Source organism: Rana temporaria, chromosome 7 (assembly GCF_905171775.1).
Source record: "Rana temporaria chromosome 7, aRanTem1.1, whole genome shotgun sequence".
NCBI lineage: Eukaryota > Metazoa > Chordata > Amphibia > Anura > Ranidae > Rana > Rana temporaria.
Window position 1 is genome coordinate 34,586,656 of NC_053495.1, and position 24,506 is coordinate 34,611,161.

The 24,506-nt window shown below is 43.5% G+C and overlaps 1 protein-coding gene across 1 annotated transcript in view; it reads right to left on the bottom strand.

Annotated features, from left to right (window-relative positions):
• SUCLG2 (succinate-CoA ligase GDP-forming subunit beta) overlaps positions 1-24,506 on the bottom strand; it is a 297,736-nt gene that overhangs the window by 158,817 nt on the left and 114,413 nt on the right. Inside the window, exons 8-9 of the mRNA XM_040359196.1 lie at positions 9,953-10,114; positions 2,519-2,661 (exon numbers count right to left, since the gene is read on the bottom strand). Of these exons, the coding sequence (XP_040215130.1) occupies positions 2,519-2,661; positions 9,953-10,114 (305 nt within the window). The remainder of the gene's footprint in view (positions 1-2,518; positions 2,662-9,952; positions 10,115-24,506) is intronic.

The window sequence follows — 24,506 nt, forward strand, 5'->3', positions numbered from 1 at the left end:
CATCTCCCCCATACACCATCCTATACCCCATCCCATCTCCCCCTGGAGACAGGGACCAACCAATCTCCCCTGATATCGGACCGCGATGGTATCACCTCCGATACCATAAGACATGAAAGTGCATGGATTGGTGTGCCGGCACTGACTGCATCATTTACAGGGGCCGGTTTGGGGTGTGCACCATGACCATGCGCTGTCGGCTGAAACGAGCCTGTCCACTGTGACAGGCTAGACAGGAAAGAGCATGATGCGCTAACCTGCCCAGTGTCTAATGCTCTGTCCTGCTGTCACTGCGCAGTGGCAGGCTGGAGGGGTGGGGTTTTACTGCACCAGGTGACACCAACCCTAGTGATGCCACTGATGCAGACAGTATGTCAGACAGATGTAATAATCATGGATTTTACAAATTGTCCATGAATTTATTGATGGTTGGCAACCCTGGTATGGGGACTCAGTCACATGACCCATAAAAGACATGTGACCAGCCTCTCTTCTTATCACGGAGTAATCTTTGCAGAGTTATGTAGAAAACAGTTCATAGCACATACCTCAATTCATACTTTGGCCACCAATATTTAATAACATGGGAAAAAAACAGGCACAGTGTGGAGGGAACACGGCACCGTCCAGCATAGAGCAGATAACGGTATCTGCACTTCTTTAAACTAGACCCCAAAGCAGTTGCATATCTCCTCTTTTCTGCTTACTTTTTAAGCCAAATGAGTAAGTCAGAGAAGTTTTAACCATGTTTGGAAATCTGTAACTTAAAAACAGTCACAGCAACAGAAATAATGAAATTTCCAGCAACAGAGTCGAACCCGAAATCAGATGAGCAACCTTCAGCTTTGCAGAGATAAAAACTCAATTTATAACAGGATGCAACTGCAGCTCTTAGAAGACGCTGTAAATTCTCCTTTCCTGCATAGATTGCCCGCTAATTAGATTAATGTTTTATTTCTCTTCTAACTTCGCAAGATGATTTATCGTTACAAGATTCATAATCAATTATAGCACACACTGGGACCAATTACTGCCATGATTTTGACTTTTAGGTGCTAGTTTAGCTCAGAGCGGAAGGTAGATGTGCTGAGAGATCTGTTGTGAGCTCTGATGCCACCGCTCACATCGGGACTATTTTTAACATTGTGACAAAGTGCAAAAAGGAAAATAATACTATTTACATAAACAAGGGGAAACGCAAATGACACTTTACCCCTTGATAGAATAGATTTAAAGTGAACCAGTGCACCTGCCTAAAACTTCAAAGGGTAGAAAGCACTTGCGCCCATTGCAATCCTTATGTCCAACGAGGGGAAGGGGAGACAGGGCTGCTAAGATTTGCCTAGGGCCCCATGCTGCCTTAAAGCGGTATTAAACTCCAATTTAAAACTTGTACCTACAGGTAAGCTTATAATAAGTCTTACCTGTAGGTACTGTGAATATCTCCTAAGATTGTACCATTTGGGAAGTATTTACGTTGGCTCTAGCCAATGACGGCACTGGAAATGCGCAGTGCGCTCTGAAAGTGCTGTGCTGCAATCGTGACGTTGCTGCCTGGGCATTCAATCACCCAGAGAGTGTTAGCCCAGAAGGAAGATTGGGTGAAGATGGAAGTGTCCCTGAAGACCTGGTTTGCCAAGAAACACGTTGGGCGGAGCTAGTGCTTGACGTCAGTACGCACCCTGCTGACCGGACGGCGATGCCGTTATAACTCTCTGTTTTTGAGTATTGTACCACTGCAAAAGAAAACTTGCTGTTTTTGGAGATATAGGCCCATGGTTTTGTGGTTTATTTTTCTTTAAGCAATACAAGTTTATTCTCAGTGGTAAATTGCTGGATCCAACATGGTCTTGGAGGAGTTCTGCAGTGGAGAGATAGATCAATGCTGTGGTGCTCATGGGGAGAGCAACTGATGCTTTAACCTCTTATAATCTGGAGGTTAATTTGATGTGGTAATCAGCCATTTCTAGTGGTGGTAATCACAGTGCGGTGATAATTGGAACTGTTCAACTGGTGGTCAACAATATTGATCTACTCTATAAACTGAAGATCTATGATGGACTTTTCTATATACACAGTAATTGAGTTGATGCACATAACACTTTTTTGGCTTAATTTAATATTGCACTGGCACACGTTGTGTATTTATTTGATTCGGTTTATGTATTTATTTGGTTTATTAATTTGTTGCACTAAGAAACTTTGTATATTTACCGATACCATCACAAAGATGGAAGCACCAGGAGTGGTGACAGCTCTGCATGGGAGGGCATTGTTTAGGTGCATACTAGCACACTACGGCATAGATCCAAGGGCCAAAAAAAAGTAGTGTTTACGACCGCTTCAATCCATCCCTGGGAAGAGTCACCACAGGGACAGACATGCAGCCATGCTGACTACCTTCTGTGATGTCCCTAGCTTCTACTTATGTGATTGCTGCATTCCCATCATTTGCAGGTTCAGACATTGAAAGGCTGAGTCCTTTTCATAATGAAAATAATTACAAACGTGACATTACCCTGGGGTCAGCAGTGAGCAGCTTGAAGGCTTGGTACACCTGAGACTCCTTCACTCCACCTCCAAGGTCCAGGAAATTTGCTGGCTTTCCTCCATAAAGGTCAATGATGTCACAGGTGGCCATGGCAAGACCTGCCCCATTAACTGAAAAGAAGGGGGGGGGGGAAATGGTATAAAATGTATTAGATGCTGAACCAGATGAATTTCTAACAATGTATGGCCAGCTTTAGATGGACATATAAAACATTCCACCTTATGCAACACAGTGGGGTTGATTTACAAAAAGGCAAATAGACTGGAAACTTTGCATGTGCAGTTGCTCTAGAGCATGGGTCTTCAAACTACGGCCCTCCAGTTGTTCAGGAACTACAATTCCCATCATGCCTAGTCATGTCTGTGAATGTCAGTGTGTTACAATGCCTCATGGGATGTGTAGTTCTACCACAGCTGGAGGGCCGTAGTTTGAGGATCCCTGCTAGAGCTTCGTAAATGAAGCAAAAGCTTCACTTTGCAAAGAATGTCCAATTACATGCAAGGAAAATAAAAATACAGCATTTTTGTGTGAAAACGATTGGGTGATGGAAGTCAGCAGAGCTTTCCCTCATTTACTTAGCTCTGGAGCAAATACACTTACAAAGTGCATAGTCTACTTGCCTTTAGCAAATCCACACCAATGAATAACTTGACATGCATCTTTCTGACCTCTTCATTAATCATTCCATGCTCAACAAACGGCTTTATCAACCACATGATCATAATTGTCCAACCAATTTAATCATCAGGCTAACTGCCATCCACTGGTCACGGTCGTGTTGCTCCTGCACAGGGTGTCAAGCACAAGGCCCGCAAGCCGAATCTGGCCCTTCAGGCCATTTTATGTGGTCCTTGCACCTCTGCTGCAGGAGAGCTCCAGCCCTCCCCTCTGGTCCTTTTCCAGACCCTTACTTTCTGCTTTCAAGCAATGCATCCAGCTTCTTCCCAGCAACAGCATAAGTCGGCTCCATCAAACCAGCGGTGAGAAGACACCGATCTCCCTCCACTCCACAGTGCCCCAGCAAGGACCAGTGAAACGACGGACCGGATGACATCCACTTCTCCCTATTTGGGATTGTTTACATGCCTACTATACACCACCAAAATGTGAGTGGTTTTTACCTATGTTTTTAATAAATTGTGTTTAAACTATTGCACCCAGAGGCACCTCTTCCCTTGTTGTCTCTCTCTAGAATTGGAACATGGTTTCTATTCCCCCCTGATGGCAGCCCTGAGAGCATACCCCCATCAATACTCATCACACCTCAGACTCTTACCATAATTTAATGTATACTGTCAGAAGCCTGGACTCATTGCTTGCTGACATTGTTCTACGCTCTGTACGCTTATTATGCTGATCTGATACCTGCTGCACTGGGTTTTTTTTGCGCATAATTTACTTGTTGGGCTGTGTCCGTGTCCGCTCTGCATATACAGAGCAGACGCAGACCTGCCATCCGCCTGCTCGGCTCATTGTGGCCCGCGACCATTTACCAAGTCACTTAAGTGGCCCTCGCTCTTCAAAAGGTTGGGCACCCCTGGTTTACACCATTAATTTCTGCGTTCTGGATGCGTTTCTGCTCACACGTTTCGATGCATTCTGGTGCAACTTCCCCTCTTTTTTTTTTATTCCTCACAATGCAGCAAGTTTTTGATGCGTTTCATACAGAAAAAAAAACGCAGCATGTTCTACTTTAGTTGACTACACTGGAATGCATTGCACTGGTATGAACTGGAGCCATTGGAATCCATGGAAAACACTGTGCATGCTTTTTTGATGCAGAATAAAAATGCACTGGACTGCATTTGGTGTGAACCAGCCCTAAGATTTCCAAAAAGTTGCAATATCTTCTAAAAAGCAGTAGCCGGTAACTAACTGGAATCTCTTGTTACCTGCATTTGTGGCATATGACATATTTTCAGTTTCAATCATAAATCAGTTTAATAAAAACAAATACTGTCCAAACGTCATGAATTTTTCTGGGGATAAAAACCCACAGGAGATTGCTTAATCACTAGTTACATCAAAGCGCCACTTACGATTGACTGCTTGTGCCATAATGTCTCTAGAGAATCAAAGAACATGAAATCATTAAAAATAAAGTTCCCGAAAAGCTTTTTGCTCTCCTGATTAAAATACATTACCTGTCAGCAGCAGTACTCAATCCACAGACATGGCTCCGCCATTGCATTTGTCTGCAGACAAGCTTTCTTAAAAACAAAGAATTCAACTTAAAAAAAACAGCAAATCTGTGTTTTTCCCATTTAGAAGCAACAGGTTCATCTTTATGCCTTCAATTCCCAACAGCATATTACGACATTTTCATTTGCTTCCCCACCACATCATTTAGTATAAGAAGTTGAAGGAATACCCAGTATTCCCAGGTTTAGAGGACCTTGTGACTTGCTCTATGTTTCAGCAAAGAGCCTCACCACACCCTGGGGGTTCAACTTCAGTGACTCAAAGCTTACGCGGGACTTTTCTTGGTTCCTGGAAGCTGAAATTAGCGGTGGAGGGGAGCAAAAAAAGAAGGCAAGCAAGCTGGAGAGCGAAAAATTAAAGCTGAACTCCAGGCAAAAAAGTTTTCCCTTGCAGTGAGGCTGTGGAGTTTTTGTCTAGCGGAGAGAATAACCCCTTTGCGCCGGATCCCGCAGGTCCTTTAAGAGATTTGGCCTTCTGGGAGGCGGGGCTTGTGACCATCGTGATTGGCTGTCAGATAATCGGAAAACTCCCAATTGTAAGAAGCCATCAGAAGCTTTTCGTGAGCAGCCGGTCACTGTTCCAGGCGCACGCCGGGCGCGCACTCTCGGCAAAGCCTTTATCAGTGCTTATTCACGCAAGTATGCAGCCCCTTGGCGACAAGGCCTGGCTGCCGAGAGGCCGCATATTTACATGCACACGGCACCTAGGGGTTAAAGTAGAACTGTAAGTAAAACCTAATTGTTTTAATTTTGGATAGAGTAAGGGAGGGTTATGACCCCTGTCAGATGGTTGCATATCAGCAGTGTGAGATCTAAGGCACTGCTGCCTCTATCTCAGTGTCAGTAGATTTGTAGTGAGATTTGGGGATGTCGCTTCTCCTTGCTAGAAGCACTAACATGAGAAAGCAAACATCCTGCCTCTACCAAGATGGTCGCCTCCAAATAGAGACACTGCGTAGAACAAGGCATGGTAAGTTAGTAATGGAGAAAAATCTGCTGACGGGAGACCATTGACAATACTGGGGATGTGTATTTTGCCCCCTTACCTGCCTTTCTTTTGGGCACAGCTTTCAGAGTTTAGTTATTTTTTAAGCTGTTGGGGACAAGGCGGAAAAGGGGAAGTTTATTTCTTAAACAAGACCCAAATATACTTTTAGTGCTAGACTGGTAATTGGCTCTGTTTCAGCGGATTTGTGTATGTGGCCCTAAAAAAGGCAGTTAAAATAGAAAATTTAAATGTGAAGTCACAGAAAGGAAGGCAATAAGGATAAGAATCAGAGAGAGAAAAAAAAAACACTTAACGCATCGCCTCATCCGCAGCAGCCATGTAAATAGCCGCTAAAGAGCAATTAGATTTAACGCTGTAGACTTCCCATCCAATTTTCCTATTCAGACTTTATTGATAGGTGTAGCTGCTCACGCTCACAGTGGATGCCATCCTATGACATTTGATGTACTTGAAACCTCAGCAGTATTAAGTGATGGGCAGATGGTTCTCCAGGTACGCTTTGCAAGTGCCGTTCTGAGAGCACTCCAGACTCGCTGGCTGTTTTTACAACTGCCTGATGATTGAGAAACTCTGTTTATGATTCATGCTTAGGATAGTCATTTGTATGTCCAGAGTGGAGAATCGCATTTAACCACTTCACATACGCATACAGGCTTATTCAATGCAGCAGCGAAAAACAAAATGATGTACCAAGTGTATTCACAGCACCCAGGTTTCAGATATTTTAGTAAGATAATAATGATGGTTTCCCTGTGGATTTACAACATTGGTCAAACCACTAATGCCGCGTACAGACGGTCGTTTTTTGTGATGAAATAAAACGACGTTTTATATCATGAAACAAAACAACGTTTTTGAAACTTCAATTTTAAAAAACGACGTTGCCTACACACCATCGTTTTTTCAAAACGCTCTAGCAAAGCGTGGTTACGTTCAGCACTCTTTTCCATTGAAGCTCGCTTTTTTTTTTAAATGACGTTTTTAAAAAACGAAAAAATCTGTACGCGGCATTAGGCTTTTTTTGCCGTTTCATTTAAACCACTTGAGACTTTCTGGTCTCAATTTTTTTATTTTTTCCCCATTATAGGAATTTTCCACACTGAAAAACAAAGTGTAAATACCAGTCTACCGATACTGACCTGCTCAGGTTTTGGTGCCCAAAATCAATTTGCTTTCTTTGGGCTACCAAGCCTATGATGGGTTATGCCCAACCGGGAAAGCATCTGAAAGTTCTGCGGCATCCGCAGTACTCCCTTTGGAGAGAAACACAGGGGCTGCCACAGCTAACCTCCTTCTCAACAGGTTCTGGGTCACTGACCAAGAGCAAGTGTGCTAAAAGTAAAGTCAGAACCTCCGATTTGTATTCTTTCTCTGGGTTATTGGCTTAAAGTGTTAACACCAAATTAGTATACCTTAATGTGCGGTTGAAGGCTCTGCACCTTCCACATGATCATGGTTTTGTTGAGCCTTTCTCAACCAGGGTTCCCCTAGAGCAGTGATGGTGAACCTTGGCACCCCAGATGTTTTGGAACCACATTTCCCATGAGGCAAATGCACTCTGCAGAGTAGGTGAGCATCATGGGAAATTTAGTTCTAAAACATCTGGGGTGCCAAGGTTCGCCATCACTGCTCTAGAGGTTGCTAGGAGTTTCTTGAGCTGTGGCTAATGGACCTCCTACTTAATGGTGCCTGCGTATTTTTAGGGTGAACACCATTAGGCAGAGCCAGCAGCATGGCGCCAATAATATTTTTAGCTCCCACAGACCACCAATAAAACAGCCCCCAGTAAATTGACTTTAGCAGGGTTTGCCCAAGTTTAAAAAGAGCCTGCGAGTCTAATAACAATCCTTCACAAAACTTTATTTGATAACAGATAAGCTACCTGAGGCATCAAAACAACTTAGCAGAATGCCAACGTGTTTCAGCCAAGGCCTTCCTCATAGCTATGATTACGGCTTTGGTTGAAACATGTTAGCATTCTCTTGTGTTTGGATATTTCCACCTCTGTGCCAGTATACACACCAAAATGTCACTCTCAACAGCTCAGGTTCCTGTATACCTCCAGCTCTCCATAATAATTTTATGCTTTGGAGGTATAAAGGTACCTGAGTTGTTGAGGCCGATATCCCTGGGGAGTAAACTGGAGTGGATGTGGAAATATACTGGTGATACGTCTATGCAGAGGTTTCCCAATGACCAACTATTATTATAAGGGTTCTTTTGTAGTAAAAAGTTGGATTCTAAGGGGTGTTTTATAACAGTTGCCCTGTTCTGCCTATAAGCTCCCCATTTAGCATAGAAAAACGAATCACAGCGACAGTACCTAATCTGATAATAACCATTGCATAATATAGAGCCTATGCAGCTGTATAAATAGCTACTGGAAAAAAGCATTGGTAAAAATGAAAAAGAAACAAAAAAACTGTGCAAAAGACCTCCCACTGGCTAAACTTTGCTGGATAAAAAGTAGCGGGCACAAATGTCCTGGACATCATCCTTAATTAGTATGAAATGTGTCTTGACCGGTTAAGAATAGTTGCTAAAACAGCATAAAGAGGATATACTGGAGACAAATGGCACAAAATAATACCGGTATGAGTTTAGAGTGAACATGATGCAGAGTTGAGCCTTGTAGAAAATAGACAAGGAGAATTAATTGCAAAATCTAAAGACTGCACGATTGGAACTCAGACAATGTGGTCTTTTGCCTGTGAGTTGGATTCTATAAAGTGCAACCAATTCATGGTTTTCAGAGCCGGTCAACATAATTTACAGTTGGACAATTTAATTATTCTGTTGTAATAATAAATAACTTTTACCTATTTTTTGTTTTCCTTATCCAGTGGGAGATCTTTTCCGCTGTGTTCTTTCTTTTTGGTTTCCCCATTCAGCATGGTAGTGTATAAGACACTACAACAGGTAAGGAGCAAAATGTAATTAGCACATCTCTGCAAAATTGGTCTGCCAGAAGACCAGTGTGCTCCCAACCTCCTCTTGGGCTAAAAACAGAAGACTTTTTGCCTGCTGGACTACAAAAGCCCACCTATACTTGACCCTCCCCTCTTCCTCTCCACATACACATTGATATATTTTGCCTAAAAAGCAATGCTACTTTCTAGATTTCCAAAAGTCAGCATGCGCATGTATGTCGTTTCTTGGGAGATGTAGGTATGGGTGCGTGTCTACATCAGTAGGAACCAGTGGCGGCTGATGCTCCATTTTTATAAGGGGCGGCAGACAAATACCCAACTGCCACCTCACTGCATATGTCACCACCAGAGACTGCATGCTCAATTGCTGCTGCCTCCTCATCCACCCCACTGCTCATCGCGCCAACCATTGCCGCACACATCACACAAGTGGGCGGGCTCAGGGCGCAGAGCCAACCCTTTTTGAAACCAGAGCCTCAAGCTCTAATCATGTGCTTAAAAAAAAAAAAAGACATTGAAATCCAGGCATCCGGTGCCCTACATTGAGATTAGGGGCCGGGCGCAAGGATTGGAGGGGCGCCCCCTGTGCCCCTAATGAGTGGACCACCACTGGTAGGAACTGATCTCCCAGAAGCTGCCCCATACCAATTTTACAATCTCCGTAGTAGTAATAAAAGTGGTTTCTTGCTATAGAAACAAAGTAAAAAAAATAATAATGCTGGGACATGATCTAGAGGGGGGGTAGGAGATTTAGTGGTTAATTTGGGTAATGCCTGGACATGTACTTTCAAACAAATATTAACATTTTTATAGAAGTTTATTACTGGGGAATAGATTTGTTCCAAACCCTATGCAAATGTGAAATAGATCAAACAACCAAGTTGGCACGATTCTATCCCTGCATTTCCCCTTCTTCTCTCCTGTCATCTAAACCTTTACGATTATTAGAGATGACCTCACTATACCCCCCTACAGTTGCCCACCTTCTCAAGCTTATGGTCAAATCAAATACACTATGTGGCTTGCCACAGTCCCCACATCTCCAATTATAAATAATCCTTTATGTACCACATTCAAAGTAACTTAATACCAGCTTACACATTACTGTTAATAAGGGCTAGACATAAGAACAATGCAAACACATGGCATCAATTTTTTCATAGCTGCAGTGACAGAATCACGCTGTTCCTGTTAAACAAAAGCCATGTGAAACGAACAATCACTTGATACAATTGATCTGTTACAATACTTCTGTTCTTACCGAAGCAAGCAATGTTCCCTTCCATTCCGATGTACTTCAAGTCGTACCTCGCCGCCTCACTCTCAATGGGATCTGTTTCCGACGTGTCATCCATTGCAAAAATCTCCTTTTGTCTGAATTCCGCATTGTCGTCAAAGTTAATTTTTGCATCAAAGCACACAACTGCAGCGATAGGAAGACAGAGGGGAAGAAAATGTGTTTCAGAAAAGAATTAAAATAGAAAAAAGTTGCCCAATATCAATTCAACGTACTTTAGTCTTTTGCAAAGGAAATACAAAGATATAAAACAAATCTGTTATGTACTGGCATAAACATCTATTATCCGGGGGAACAAAAACTGGTGGGTGAACTTTAATGAAATTAATTAAAACTAAGATATTTTTTCCCATTGTTTTAATTCTTCATTATTTTGAGACGCTAATCAGGTTTATGGCAAAAGAAAAACAAAATGATCAATGGTATTGTAATATTTATTGAAAGGAATAAAGAACGTGATGATAAAGTTCTAAGTGCTTAGAAACATAGAAGACCATGGACGTGGAACAATATGTTCTTTCCATAAAGACATGGAAGATGTGTGGATAGAAAGCTAGAAATATCAAACACTTTCAGAAGCAGAAAGCTACATCCAGGTGAGTTTTCACTTTGTGGTCCCATTGTTTGGACAGAAAAGTTCTACAAAAGCTTTCAGTCCGCATTAAGAGATGTGGTCTGTCTAAGGCTCGGTTCACACTGCCGCGACTTGGGACCCAACCTGTGAGACCTCAAGATGTGTGACATGTGAAATCCCTCATTAGTCAATGAGAGCTGTCTTAATTATCACTACAAAAGTCGATCTGAATTTAGAAAAGGTCCCTGTACTACTTTAAATCGACTGAGTGAGTGAAAAATTTGTAAAGCGCAACACATGCGAACTGAATCGCCTCTGGGCGCTGTCTCCATTCCAGGGGTAAGGAAGCTCCTTAACCTCAGAAGAGATGGGTTTTAATCTTTCTCCTGAAGGCCAAGTAGTCCAACTCCAGCCGGATGGTAGTTGGCAACGCATTCCACAGCTGAGGTCCCTGGACTGCAAATCTTCGATCTCCTTTGGACTTGTATCTGGCTTTGGGTATCTGGAGTAGGTTTTGATTTGTGGATCGCAGAATGCGATTGGGGTTTTGGGCTATTATTTTTTCGCATAGACTTCTATGCGACTTGTGCCTCAAAGTAGTGCTCAAGCCGCCAGGACGTCTCCTGTTAAAGTCTCACTAAGTCGTGTGGCTTTCAGGTCACGGCAGTGTGAACCAAGCCCAAGACAAAATCTTGATTTTAGGACATTGGCCAATTTAACCTTTAGCCTTGGTTCACACTACGAATCACACAGAAATCATGTAATTCAATGCGGTGCTAATGGAGCCCATTTTATTTTTTCAAATTGCATCGAAGTGGATCACATGGTCGTTTTGTAAGGTCACCGCTAAAGGTGACCATGGATCTGAGAGAATGGAGTCTTTAATTTTGATTTGTCATCAGGTGGAAGAAAGATTGAGACCCCTTTGTGAACATTGTTCAAAGCTCAGCCAATTAACTGCATTACATCAAGCCACAATTATATAAAGGTTCTCAATGTAGAAGGTTGGGCCTGTGTCATATGACTTGTGTGCACCAGAACTACTTCTCTCCTGACACAAGCCAATGGGAATGCAAAAGCAACATGAAGCTGGTTGATGTAGCTTGGAAGATGGGCAACTGCAGGACAAATCCACCTGCTAATAAGCGATGAGTGATCTTGGAAAGCGTCTCGACCCGATGTCAAATGCCAACGAGTGCACCTGAAAACAAGCTGCATTTGCCCATCGACAAATCCAAGTACAGTTGCCAATCTCCAAAACGTGTTAAAATACCAAGTAATAGATATCCGTCCTCCAGGATATTCTGGGAACTGGTGAATTCAAGAGGTTGTAAACCTCAAAATTAAAAAAGTTTATTTTTCGTTTATTGTGCATAAAGTGGTAGTATCTTGTTACTTTACAGAGTTAAAGAAAGCACACAGACATACACACACACGGTTCCCCATGATTGATTGGAAATTGCCTCTAAAACGCTGCAGTTTACAGATATCTGTATTATGGGATTAGGCAAATGGATTCCACATACTGCTTACAATATGGAAGTTTAATAGAGCAATATTTCCTGATAACAGAATAATGCAATGTTGCGCCTCACCAAACCGTTCTAGACAGCTCGAGATTAACCCATTATTTAATCCCAACAAGTAAACAACTTAATCAAGGCCGAGACGAGTTACTTAACTTTAATTGGCTTTTTTCATTATTATTATACCATTAAACACTGCATTCCCTGAATAATATTGCCAGGAACAGATGGCAACTCTTACACATAGTGGTACTTTAACTGTTAAGTCAAATCGTATTTGACCATCTTAGATCCGACGGACAGCTAAAGTGCATATGAGAGGTATGAATAGCTATGGGGGTTTAAAAGGGACATGCCATAGAACTTTTAATCCTCACTCTCTAGATTTAAATATATATATTTTTTTCCGGTAAGGCCCCTTTCACGCTGAGGAGTTTTTCAGGCGGTACATCGTTAAAAAATAGCGCTGCTATATCGCCTGAAAAACTCCTGCACTGCATACTCAATGTGAAAGCCCGAGGGCTTTCGAACTGAGGCGATGCGCTGGCGGGAGACAAAAAAAATCTCCTGTCAGCAGCATCCTTGGAGCGGTGAGAGGAGCGGCGTGTATACTGCTCCTTCACCGCTCCTTCCCATTTAAAACAATGGGAATCGCGGCAATACCGGCCGCAATGCGCCTCTGCAGGGGCGCATTGCGGGCGGTATTAACCTTTTATCGACCTTTTATCGGCCTCTAGCGGCCGAATCCCGTGGCAAATCCGACGGTATAGCACCGTTATTTTTAGCGGCGCTATACTGCCACCGCGGCTCCCGCACCAGTGTGAAAGTGGCCTTAGTCTTAGAGCGGGGGACTGATGCTGCATCCACCTAGGTAGGTAGGATTCTAAAAAAAAAAAAAATCGCTTACTTCTCTTTTAAGGTTAGGTGTATGGTTGAAAAACTATTAGGCCTGGTAAAGTTGATAATACATACTGAATTTATAAAAAAAAAAAAAAAAAAAAGATTTTATACCTTTGTAGAAGACGGGTCCTAGCTTGTGTTAGCTGCCTAAAAAAGGGATTACATTTCTGACAAGCTTGGTACAAGAGTCATCCCACTCGTGATGCCTGAACCGTAAGCTCACCTGACATCATCTGGGAAATGAAACAACGCCTACACAATCACAAGGCCTGCAAACTCAATTGGACATACCAGGAGCAAAGAGAGATACAAGATGTTAAAACAGCTTGGCGGTAAGATGTGAGAAGCTGGAGTGTCCTGTCATGATTTACGCATCTTAGAATCTCATTTTCCCCTGCTTAGTCATAAGAAATCAAAATATATCCCTAACTAGGGATTCAAAGCGCTTTTTCTTGTGCCTAAAAATGATAGATTAGCTGTATTGGCCCCTCTCTGAAAACCAAGAGAGGTGCTGACGGTATCTTTTGCGAGAACCTCCATTCGTAATTTACCTTTGTTATTTCCTAATGGCGCTCCTGGAATTAAATTATGCGCCTTGCCCTCTTTCAGATAAGCTGATACAATTTTCTCGAAATAATAAAAAAAAAAAAATAGAACTACGAAGTTGTATTTTACCGTGCTTCTGCTTACAGTGCAAATATCTGATCTGGTGCGCGGTGCGCTGTGGGTACAAATTCCTATTAAGTTAGACTACAGCAAAAAATTGACTTACAATTCTCATATTGAAAAATAGAAGGAGCCGTGTGCTGTTTTTGGCAGGTTTATAGCAGCTACAGATAAGCAGTAATCCCTGAATTGGAAGAGGATAAAAGCCTATCGTTTTTTTACTTTTAGAATTTAGATCTAATATCCGAGTGGTGAATCCATGTTGCTGGGAAAACACTTTGTGTCCCATTTGAAACATTCAGATTTACAAGTACCGTATTTGCCGGCGTATAAGACAACTGGCCGTATAAGACGACCCCCTAATTTTCCAGCTAAAATGTTGGTTTTGGGATATAGTCACCGTATAAGACGACCCGTCACTGTGCAATTATTACATGCCTCACTGTGCCATTATACATGCCTCACTGTGCCATTCCATTCCCTGCCTCGACGATCTCCCTACCTTCTCCTGTTTGCAGAGTATGTCAGACGGCGGGCATCCATTATGCAAAAGCTGCGCCTCCTCCTCAGGTTGTTCCGTGATAGGCGGAACACTAATTTTCCTAGCAGAGCCTCTGTTCAGTGTTCCGCCTATCATGGATGTCCTCTCGTCCAAGGCCGAGGATGAGATGGCATCCGTAATAGGCGGAACACTGAACAGAGGCTCTGCTGGGAAAATTAGTGTTCCGCCTATCACGGAACAGTCTGAGGAGGCGGCGCGGCTTTTGAAAAATGGATGGCCGCCATCTGACACACAGGTACCCGGTGTATAAGACCAGGGCTCAAAATTTCAAGTCCTGAGCTACTAGCCAGGCCTCAAGAGTTACTCGCCACCAGTTGCCCCACCTAATTCATACACTGCCCTGCGCCTAATTGCACCCGTAAACACGCCCTCGTAGATTATCTCATGGAATGACAATGTTTTATGCAGAATCAAGTTACAAAATTAAATATTACCAACAACTTTAACAAAATGGGACAGGGCACTGGGGGCAGACCAGAGGGAGAGGGCACTGGGGGCAGACCAGAGGGAGAGGGCACTGGGGGCAGACCAGAGGGACAGGGCACTAGAACTGTGTCTCTTCCTGTCTCCTCTGCAACTCCCATCCATCCTCTCTCTCCCATTCATCTCATCAGGAGCCTGTGTGTGCAGCTCCACGCTTACATGTCCCCACTTCCCCCTTTTATTCAGGCTGGCAGAGAGGAGAGGAGCTGCAGCACAGCGGGAGGAGTACAATCCAGCGCTGAGATCCACACAACTGCACAGCCATTGACACCATAGCACAGCACACACTGACAGCGCACAGCACACATTGAGACCAGTCTGTTCACAGTGCTCAGGCTAAACTGCTGGACACTTATAGAGCACAAGGAGAAGAAAACTGCACAAACTAGAAGGCTGCCGCTCTCATGTCAGGGCAACTTTCAGTGAGCACTGCACCGGAGTGGTAATTTTTGCAATCCTCCACCTCACTCATTACTTTCTGCTCTCCAGCTACATTGGTCGGGGCCCGGGGGAGGGGGGCAGGCTCAGAGAGGTCATACTGTTAGGTCCCATGGCTTAATGAGAATTGTAAGGAGAGCACCTGTGTACTGCTCTGCCTGTGCGCGGCTCACCAGACTACTTTTCCCGAGCATGCACCTTTCCTCTTCGGCCGCCAATGTCATCGGGACTCTAAGTGTAGGCACAGATTGGAGGGAGATTGGTCATGCAGCCCTGTCATCACTCGCCCCCAGCTTAAATCCACTCGCCAAATGCTAGTAGGCGAGTGGAAATTTTGAGGGCTGTATAAGACGACCCCTGAGTTTTGGGGCATGATTTTAGATGCAAAAGGTCGTCTTATACGCCGGAAAATACGGTAGCTTTGATTGAGTCTTAAAATACCTGTAAGATTTTGTGCCATAAGCGTCATACTGTTTAAAGGAAACCTGTCATAACCCCACACAGATAGCAGCTGTTTTGGGGCAAAATGCTCTACACATCTAAAGGACACACGTTCGGAATTTCCGACAACAAATGTTCGATGTAAACTTTTGTTCGGATATTCAGACCGTGTGTACGCTCCATCGGACATTTGCTGTCGGAATTTCCGACAACAAATGTTTGAGAGCTGAATAGAAGTGAGGTTACTGCTAAGGGCAGTGACAAGGCAGACTTTTAAGGCAAAACCCAACGCATAGTCCGTCGACAGGAGTAAGATCTAGCAAGTAGCCAGAACCACACACAGGCTATCCCCCCGGGACGTACAACATCCTTCCATCCGAGAGGCTCTTAACCTACTGGTTTGTCCTATAATGGATACTGCAGTGTGGCTGCCCATTTTGGACATATCCCCCATCTTGGTTTTGCCCCCTGCCCTTCTGGTCCCGGGTCTGTGTGTGGTTCTGGCAACTTGCTAGATCTTACTCCTGTCGATGGACTATGCGTTGGGTCTGATGTCATTTAGAGGAATTCCTCTTTGTTTGGCTATACTAAGCTGTATATTGATGGTATGTCTGCGACCATAAATGTCCCTGGTGCAATGGATGGCTATCGATCATTCCGATTAATGAAATAAGGAATATCTCACTGTCAAATTCTCCTAACCTCGTCCTGAGGAAGCCAAAAGGTGAAACGCGTAGACGAGACGAAAAGGAATTTTTGCAATTGAACGTATACTTTGTATTTTCTTTGTGTATTTTATTGTATTTTTGTAATTAAAAGTTTATATTTTTCTAAACCCTATGTTCCTGTTTTGCCTTAAAAGTCTGCCTTGTCACTGCCCTTAGCAGTAACCTCCCTTCTATTCAATATTTCGGATGTTGGCAAATGTCAGTGCTTTTCTGTTCCCCTTTCCTATTTTTTTAATCATGTTTGAGAGCTGGTTCTCAATTTTTCCGACAACAAAAGTTCTTGTTGGAAACTCTGATCGTCTGTATGCAATTCCGACGCATGCTCGGAATCAATTCGACACATGCTCGGAATGACTGAACTTAATTTTTCTTGGCTTGTTGTAGTGTTGTACGTCACTGCATTCTTGACGTTCGGAATTTCCGACAACATTTGTGTGACCGTGAGTATGCAAGACAAGTTTGAGCGAACAATCCGTCGGAAATAAATCCACGGTTTTGTTGTCGGAATGTCCGATCGTGTGTACGCGGCATTATACTTTGGTTTCACACAAAGTGCCAATTCTACTGTCCATGGAATAGATTTCACATAATGGACCTATTTTTTTATTGTTTGCAGCACACTTCCTATAAAAACAAAATCAAATGTTCTAAATTTAAAAAAAAAAAACAAACACTCATGGCCAGCAATCTTAATTCACAGCCAATGTGCGAGAGATACCACCATGATCACAGAGGTGAGAGGGGAGGGGGATAATCTTTCCATTTAATATGGGAACAAATGTATAAAAAAGGTAGAAGAAATAGCGCCAAATTCCCTTGAAGGAGGTAACAATTCCACAAGAAACTAACCGGGAGCTGCTTGGCAGAGTCATCCTTTGCGTCTGCCTTCTACTAACTGCCCCCTGATCAATGAGGTCCTCTTTCTATCACATGCTCACACACCTAGGGCTTAGGAATGATGGGGGTAAAGATCGAAGGGGCATAACTGCCATTTTAGTAGTAGCCATCTTTCCTCTGACATAGTCCTCTGATCTTCCCTCCATGCGCAAGTCTTTTTTGGCAGACTGATGGTGAAACTAAGGCGATACATGCAGGGACTATATTGGACAACATTTTTTTATAGAGGGGCTTTGGACCCTATAGGGCCAATAATGGAATGACAGGCACTTCTAATATGTATCTGAATCACCTTACACATTGCAACAAAGTGCAATTGCACATCATTGTCCAATAGACTTGAATGGGAAGTTGCCCCTGCTGTATGGGCACATCTCATTTGAGTCTATGGGATGTTAGTTAGCAGGCATAAGCAATAAGCAGCCCAGGGATGTAGACAACGTGGGAGGGTGCTATATATTGGAGGAGAGCATACAAATGGGGGGGGGGGGGGGGGGTGCAGGAAAAAGCTTAGCTTAGCATATTTAGTGGGCTAGAGAGATGGTCTGGAACATAGTTTTCTGAACATGTCCTTCAAAGGGGAACTAAACCCATCAATATTACTACTTCCCAAAACAGTTACAGTCAATTCATGCTTTGAATTAGAACAGTCACAGTTGCTTGTACTCTCAACCAAACTGTCAAGCCATCAAATGACAGCTTCCCTTACTGTAGAGCAGGGGTGCCCAACCAGTGACCCGGGGGCCACATGTGACCTGCGGAGCCCTCTGATGTGGCCCGCGACCTCCTGCTCTGGGATAGCTTGTTGGCAAGCCCAGATTGCCGACCTGCTATCCCAGAGCATCAGTGTTGTGAATGAAGCCGTCGGTAGAAGAAGCAAGCGTCTTTTCCCACACCACACCTGCACTGGTGTGGGTAGATCGCAGACCATCAGTGTAAAAGCAGACTTAGGCCTCTTTCACATGATCGGTCTGACCCAACCGGACCCTCCATTCACCTCTATGAAGCGGCAGGTGTAAACAGATTTTTGTCCGTTTACACCTGCCTACCTCCAATCCTTTCTGCAAAAAAAAAAAAAAAAAGTGCATCCGTCCCCTTTCATCCGATTGGATCAGAGGCCGATAGAGTAGATTGGGCTGTCTGTCTGCTTTGCATATGCAGACTGGACACAGACCTGTCATCTGCCCACTCTGCTCATTGTTTCCCCCATTTGGTTACCAAGTCGCTTAAGTGGCCTTCGGCCTTGAAAAGGTTGGGCACCCCTGCTGTAAAGGATAGGAGGGTTTAGTTCCATTTTGAACTGGGTAATGGGTTCTTTACTGTCAGAGAGGTATGGATGAGGAACACCCTTCCACAAATGGTGGTGTCAGCGGAAAGTTTGAGAATTAAAAAACAAAAGATGGGCATATTAAACTCAAATATACAGGAATATGGGCAGGGCCGATCCGCCCTATAGGCTCACTATGCAAGCCGCTTAGGGCCCCACAAAGCGGCGGAAGGGCCCGCCTTGTGAGAAGTCATTTTCGGCCCCTCACCTCGCTTCTCAACTCGCTTGCTGCATGGAAAAAGAGGTACAAAGTCAGCACCCCCCGCTTCTCACTTTAATGTACGATGTCATTTCCGACAGCAGAACACACCCTCCCCCGACTTTTCAACTTTAATCTTTATTGTGACATGTCACTGTCGGCAGCGCCAGACCCAAACCCCCCCCCCCCCCCCCGCTTCTCAACCCAGGGAGGTCAGGATCGGCACTGAATATGGGACATAATTTTGACATAAACACACCCACACAGGTTGAACTGAATGGACTGGTGTCTTTATTTAACCTTACAAACTATGTACCGTGTTTCCCCGAAAATAAGCCTGGGTCTTATATTAATTTTGGCAACAAAAGACACAGTAGGGCTTATTTTCGGGGTAGGTCTTACCATGTAATGTGCGGTCTTCTCTCCCTCCCTGCCTGTCAGGAATCCCCAGTGTGAACTGAGTTAAAATGCTTGTAAAATCCTATAATCCACTCTATTACAGTAGTATATAATGTACAATGTGTGCGTTTCTGTAATATAATTGTGCCAAATACATTTGTTATAGAGCGGCTCTGCGCTTCTGTTACCCGCCGGAGCTCTCTTCCCTGCAATTATATTACAGAAACACACACATTGTACATTATATACTACTGTAATAGAGTGGATTATAGGATTTTACAAACATTTTTAACTAGGGCTTATTTTCGGGGTAGGGCTTATATTGCAGCCCTCCTGGAAAATAACGCTAGGTCTTATTTTCAGGGTAGGCCTTATTTTTGGGGAAACAGGGTAAGAGTAACTTACAACATCTCTGCTATCAAACTGTGAAATATCGCTACAGATCTCAGAAGAAGACTTCTCACTGTTGCGGCTTACCCAGGAACTCAGCATTGTTTATGTAGCATGGCATTTTGGAAACAATGTAGCAAATTATGCATGTGCTGGCCTGGCCATAGAAGGCGTTGGCCATCTGCATCATGCACCATTCACTGCATCCATGTGCAGGCCCTACCCGAAACGGGAGTGATGCACAGCACCAACACAATGCCTGGACAGTTTGCAGCAGTTAAAGCGGGAGTTGACCCGGAAAAGAAAATGTAACATTAGATTTAGGCCAATTATGCGAAGCAGAATCGGGTGTTTATTTTAAAACAAATTCAGTACTTACCGTTTTAGAGATAGATGTTCTCCGTGGCTTCCGGGTATGATCTTCGGGAATGAGTGTTCCTACTTGATTGACAGCCTTCCGATGGTCGCATACAGCGCGTCACCAGTTGCCGAAAGAAGCCGAACGTCGGTGCGGCTCTATACGGCGCCTGTGCACCGACGTTCGGCTACTTTCGGGAACTCGTGACGCGCTGTATGCGACCGTCGGAAGACTGTCAATCAGGTAGGAACGCCCAGTCCCGCAGCCCATACCCGGAAGCGGCGGGAGAACATCGATCTCTAAAACGGTAAGTACAGCATTGATTTTAAAATAAACACCCGATTCTGCTTCGCATACTTGGCCTCAATCTAATGTTAAAAAATGATTTTTTTTCGGTGACCCTCCACTTTAATATGCACCTGAGGTCCACTAGCTGGAGTGTAGGTTATAGATTTCATTGTAAATATAATGTTACTCTTTGGGCTGCTCTTACTATACTATATTACAGGTCTGCCCACAAAGGGAGTTCAGGCAAGAGTGAAGGTTTTTTGCTTTTAGTGAAAAATTTCACACCAAGCAGATAATTTCTGCATCATCTCAGTGTAAATGTTGATGGAAGACTTCACGTCCTGGAGCTCATGAATCATTGTCTGGAAGAAGGCCCTCCAAACATCATAGCAGAAAATCAGCAGCAGGAAAAGCGTTTTGTTTTTTTCTAGCATTGTCCCGAGGCCTTCTTCACATGTACGCTAAAATGGTTTGCGCAGTGCATGTTTCTGACACATGCCGACTTCAGAAGCGATAGGGTGCTAGAAACTGACAGACTCAGTATACATCTGTATTCACTTTGGTGCACTGTCCCAAATATTGTCTGTAACTTCAAATCCATATTATTCTTTAGGATTTATATAGCACAGTGCTTTACAATCTAAAGGGAGAGATAGTACAGATACAATAGAATAGAAGAGGGTAAGCTGGCCATAGACGGTTCGAATTGAAGGAAAGAAAAGAGGTGGAAAAAAAGGGGGGGGGGGGGGTAAATGGAGAAGCTGCAGGTAGTGCTCAAAGGGCCACACACCATTTAACCACTTAAAGCGGTGGTTCACCCTCCATAGCATCATTTTATCATAAAATGAGGCATAATAGCGCGAGCTACAGTATGCCTGTCTTGATTTTTTTATCCCCGTAATCACAGTGCAATCCATCATTAAAGATTCCGTCTCCCCGCGGGGAATGGGCGTTCCTATCCAGACGGAGGATGATTGACGGCCGGCTCTGGCACGTCACGCTCCCCGAAGACAGCCGGAGTAGGTCTCGGCTCTTCACGGCGCTATACGGCGCCTGCGCACAGACTATGCACAGGCGCCGTGAAGAGCCAAGCCTATTTCGGCTATTTCCGGAGAAGCGTGACGTGCCAGAGCCGGCCGTCAATCATCCTCCGTCTGGATAGGAGCGCCAATTCCCCGTGGGGAGACGGAATCTTCAATGTTGGATTGCACTGTGAGTACGGGGATAAAAAAAATCAAGACAGGCATACTGTAGCTCGCGCTACTATGCCTCATTTAATGCTAGAAGAAAAACTTTTTTTTTCTTTCTGTTTATAGGGTGAACCCCCGCTTTAAAGAGGGGTTCCAACCACAATTAGCATTTTTTAAATGTATGTCCTTTCATCATGCGTTTTTATAATATAAATCCGGTCACTTACTATTTTACAATCCGCCACCGCTCTGCATAGTTATTCAAAAAAGATAGTTTATAAAACTATGTCCACACCGTTGTCATTTTTCTTGTGGGCATTGTGAAGCCCACAAGCACTTACTTCCTGGAAGTCTTGGATGGGGAGTGATAATTGGGTAGCGCACTGCATCCTGGGAAATGATGACACACATTTCCCAGGAGCATTAGAGGGAGATGATGTCAGGATCCTAGGTGATTGCAAAGGCAGATTTTGTGGGACTGCATAGCAACAGGCATTTCCAGATGTAGAGTAGAAAACATTTTTTTTTTCTTTTTTAGGTCTAATGAGCACAATAATGAAAAAAAAATTTGGGGATGGAAACTCCACTTTAAGACCCGGACCATTATGCAGGCAAAGGACCTGGTCCCTTTTTGCGATTCGGCACTGCGTCGCTTTAACTGACAATTGCGCGGTCATGCGACGTGATCCCTAAACATTGACGTCCTTTTTTCACCACAAATAGAGCTTTCTTTTGGTGGTATTTGATCACCTCTGCGGTTTTTATTTTTTGCGCTATAAACAAAAGTAGAGCGACAATTCTGAAAAAAAATCAATATTTTTAACTTTTTGCTATAATAAATATCCCCCAAAAAGATATCAAAAAAAATGTTTGTTCCTCAGTTTAGGCCGATACGTATTCTATTTTTTTTTTTAACAGAAATATCGCAATAAGCATTTATTGATTGGTTTGCGCAAAATTTATAGCGTCCACCAAATAGGGGATAGTTTTATTTTACTTCTGAATGTGCCGCCATTCTTCTTGGTTTCTATAGCATTCATATCAGCCACTACAGATTCCAGCACCCCCCAATAAACAATATGTAAAGCCAATCACTAAAATCTCATAATCAATGTAATTTCAAAATTCAGGTTCAGTATTTTTACATTTAAAATAATTCCTGGTAATCCTGGAATGGCTTTCGCTTCCAATCAAGATTCTATTTGCCACTGGCGCGCACGCACGTAGATGGGAATTGGCTGCAAAGAAGTTGGAGAAGAGACACAGCTACAAGATGCAAAAAATAAAATAAAAAAGTATAAACTATAATTAAAAAAAAAAAAACTTGGGAATTGTTTATAATACACAGAAATTTGTAAAATCAAATTTAATCAAATTAGGGTTTTTAAATCTACTTTAGCTAGGCACAGTCAAATTCACGCAGGTGCATGGCGGGCTTTTACATCCAACGCCACCTTAGGTTCCCTGGCCATTGGGTTTAGAAATGTATCACCAACTGGAATGATCTCCACTCGATTCCTTTGTGTCGGAATCAAAGATTAATTAATAATCTTAACAGATTCTTCCTATGATGGCTGAAATTAAGCATCTTAATATGCTTTTAATTACCATTAGACAAGCTAGTTACAGCGACTTTCAGCACATCGTTCAAATCTGTGCTGCCGCTAATTAATTAGTCCCACTGTAGCTCAGTCATTAGGGGACAAGTTTATGTTGCGCTGGGCTGTTTAACCCTTCCTAGATTTGTTTTGGAGTTCTGCCCAAGTGCGTTCAGGAATTTCGATTTGTTGTCAGTTTTCTGAGGATATGCCTGGGTATTAAAGCCGTTTAATCCTCCTCCTCCTCCTCCTCCTCCTCCTCCTCCTCCTCCTCCACACTTTGGCGGATCGGATGTCAGCGGGCATGTCATCGCTGACATCCGCGGCTCCATAGAGGAGCATGGAACGCCCGTTCAGGTCCGCCTAAAAAATTGACAGGCGGACCTGAACGGGCTGCCCATGTGAAAGAGCCCATAGATGTACTAGTAGATTTAAAGTGCTTGTGAAGCCACTTAGTATTGGTGCTACAAACACCTTTGTAAAGCCCCATACACACACAAACTCGGATTTCCATCGGACAAAACCGTGGAATTTTGACCGTAGGGCGTTGGCCGTGAACTTGTTCTGCATACAGACGGCAAAACTTTGTCAGCCAACAAATACAAAACTACTAGGTTTTTCAACTCTTTAGCGCCACCCTTTGAGCAACTTCTGCTAGTGTTGTGTTATGGTTAGCATTGCTTCTGAGCATGCGTGTTTGTACTATGCATTTTTTTCCGACTGACTTCTGTTCACACGATCGGAAAATCCAACACCACACATTTGTTGTTGGACAATTTGAAAGCATGCTATCCAACATTTGTTATCGGAAAATCCAAACGTGTGTATGAGGCTTTAGAGTAAATAATTTGCCTCAGTGTATGTGTCTTGTAAAAAATACGCCGCTAAATACCTTATTTTATAGCGCTGCTCGATGCTTACGTGACCGGCTGCCTCCCTCCTCTCTTGATTTGACAGCTAAGCGGATGGAGCCCAGAATCCCCCACTGTCATCAGTAAGGAAGAGAAGAGAGGTGGCCAGTCACATGAGCGCCGAGCAGCACTAAAAAAAAGGTATGTAGCTGCATTTTTTTTTACAAAACACAAAAAGGGGCAAATCACTTATTATAACAAAGGGGATTGCAGCGCCAACACCAAGTTATGATTCCAGCAGGAAGGGAGGGCCAGGGAGAGATCGGAGCCGACAGGCTGGGGGAGGACAGAGGAGATCTGCGGATGACGGAGGCAGTTTAACTGACCATAGTGTCAGGGCTCAGCAGCCATAATAAACTGTGGTCAATTTACAGGAAGGGGTGGGGGTGCAAAACCCCAGGCAGGATCAGCCAGGTATTTCAGGTGATATAGGGGACCCAATTACATAATAATATGAGGTGATTCACAGTTCATTGTATATTACCAGGTTGTGTTATGTGGGGGAATGGGTGGATTTCTCACTTTTTATACTGTGGATCACCTCATATTATGATAAACATAACATAAACATATGATAAACATGTCCAAGCTAGATATGTAAATAACCTGTCACTCAAAGCAAGGAGAGAGGAAAGTCCTTTGT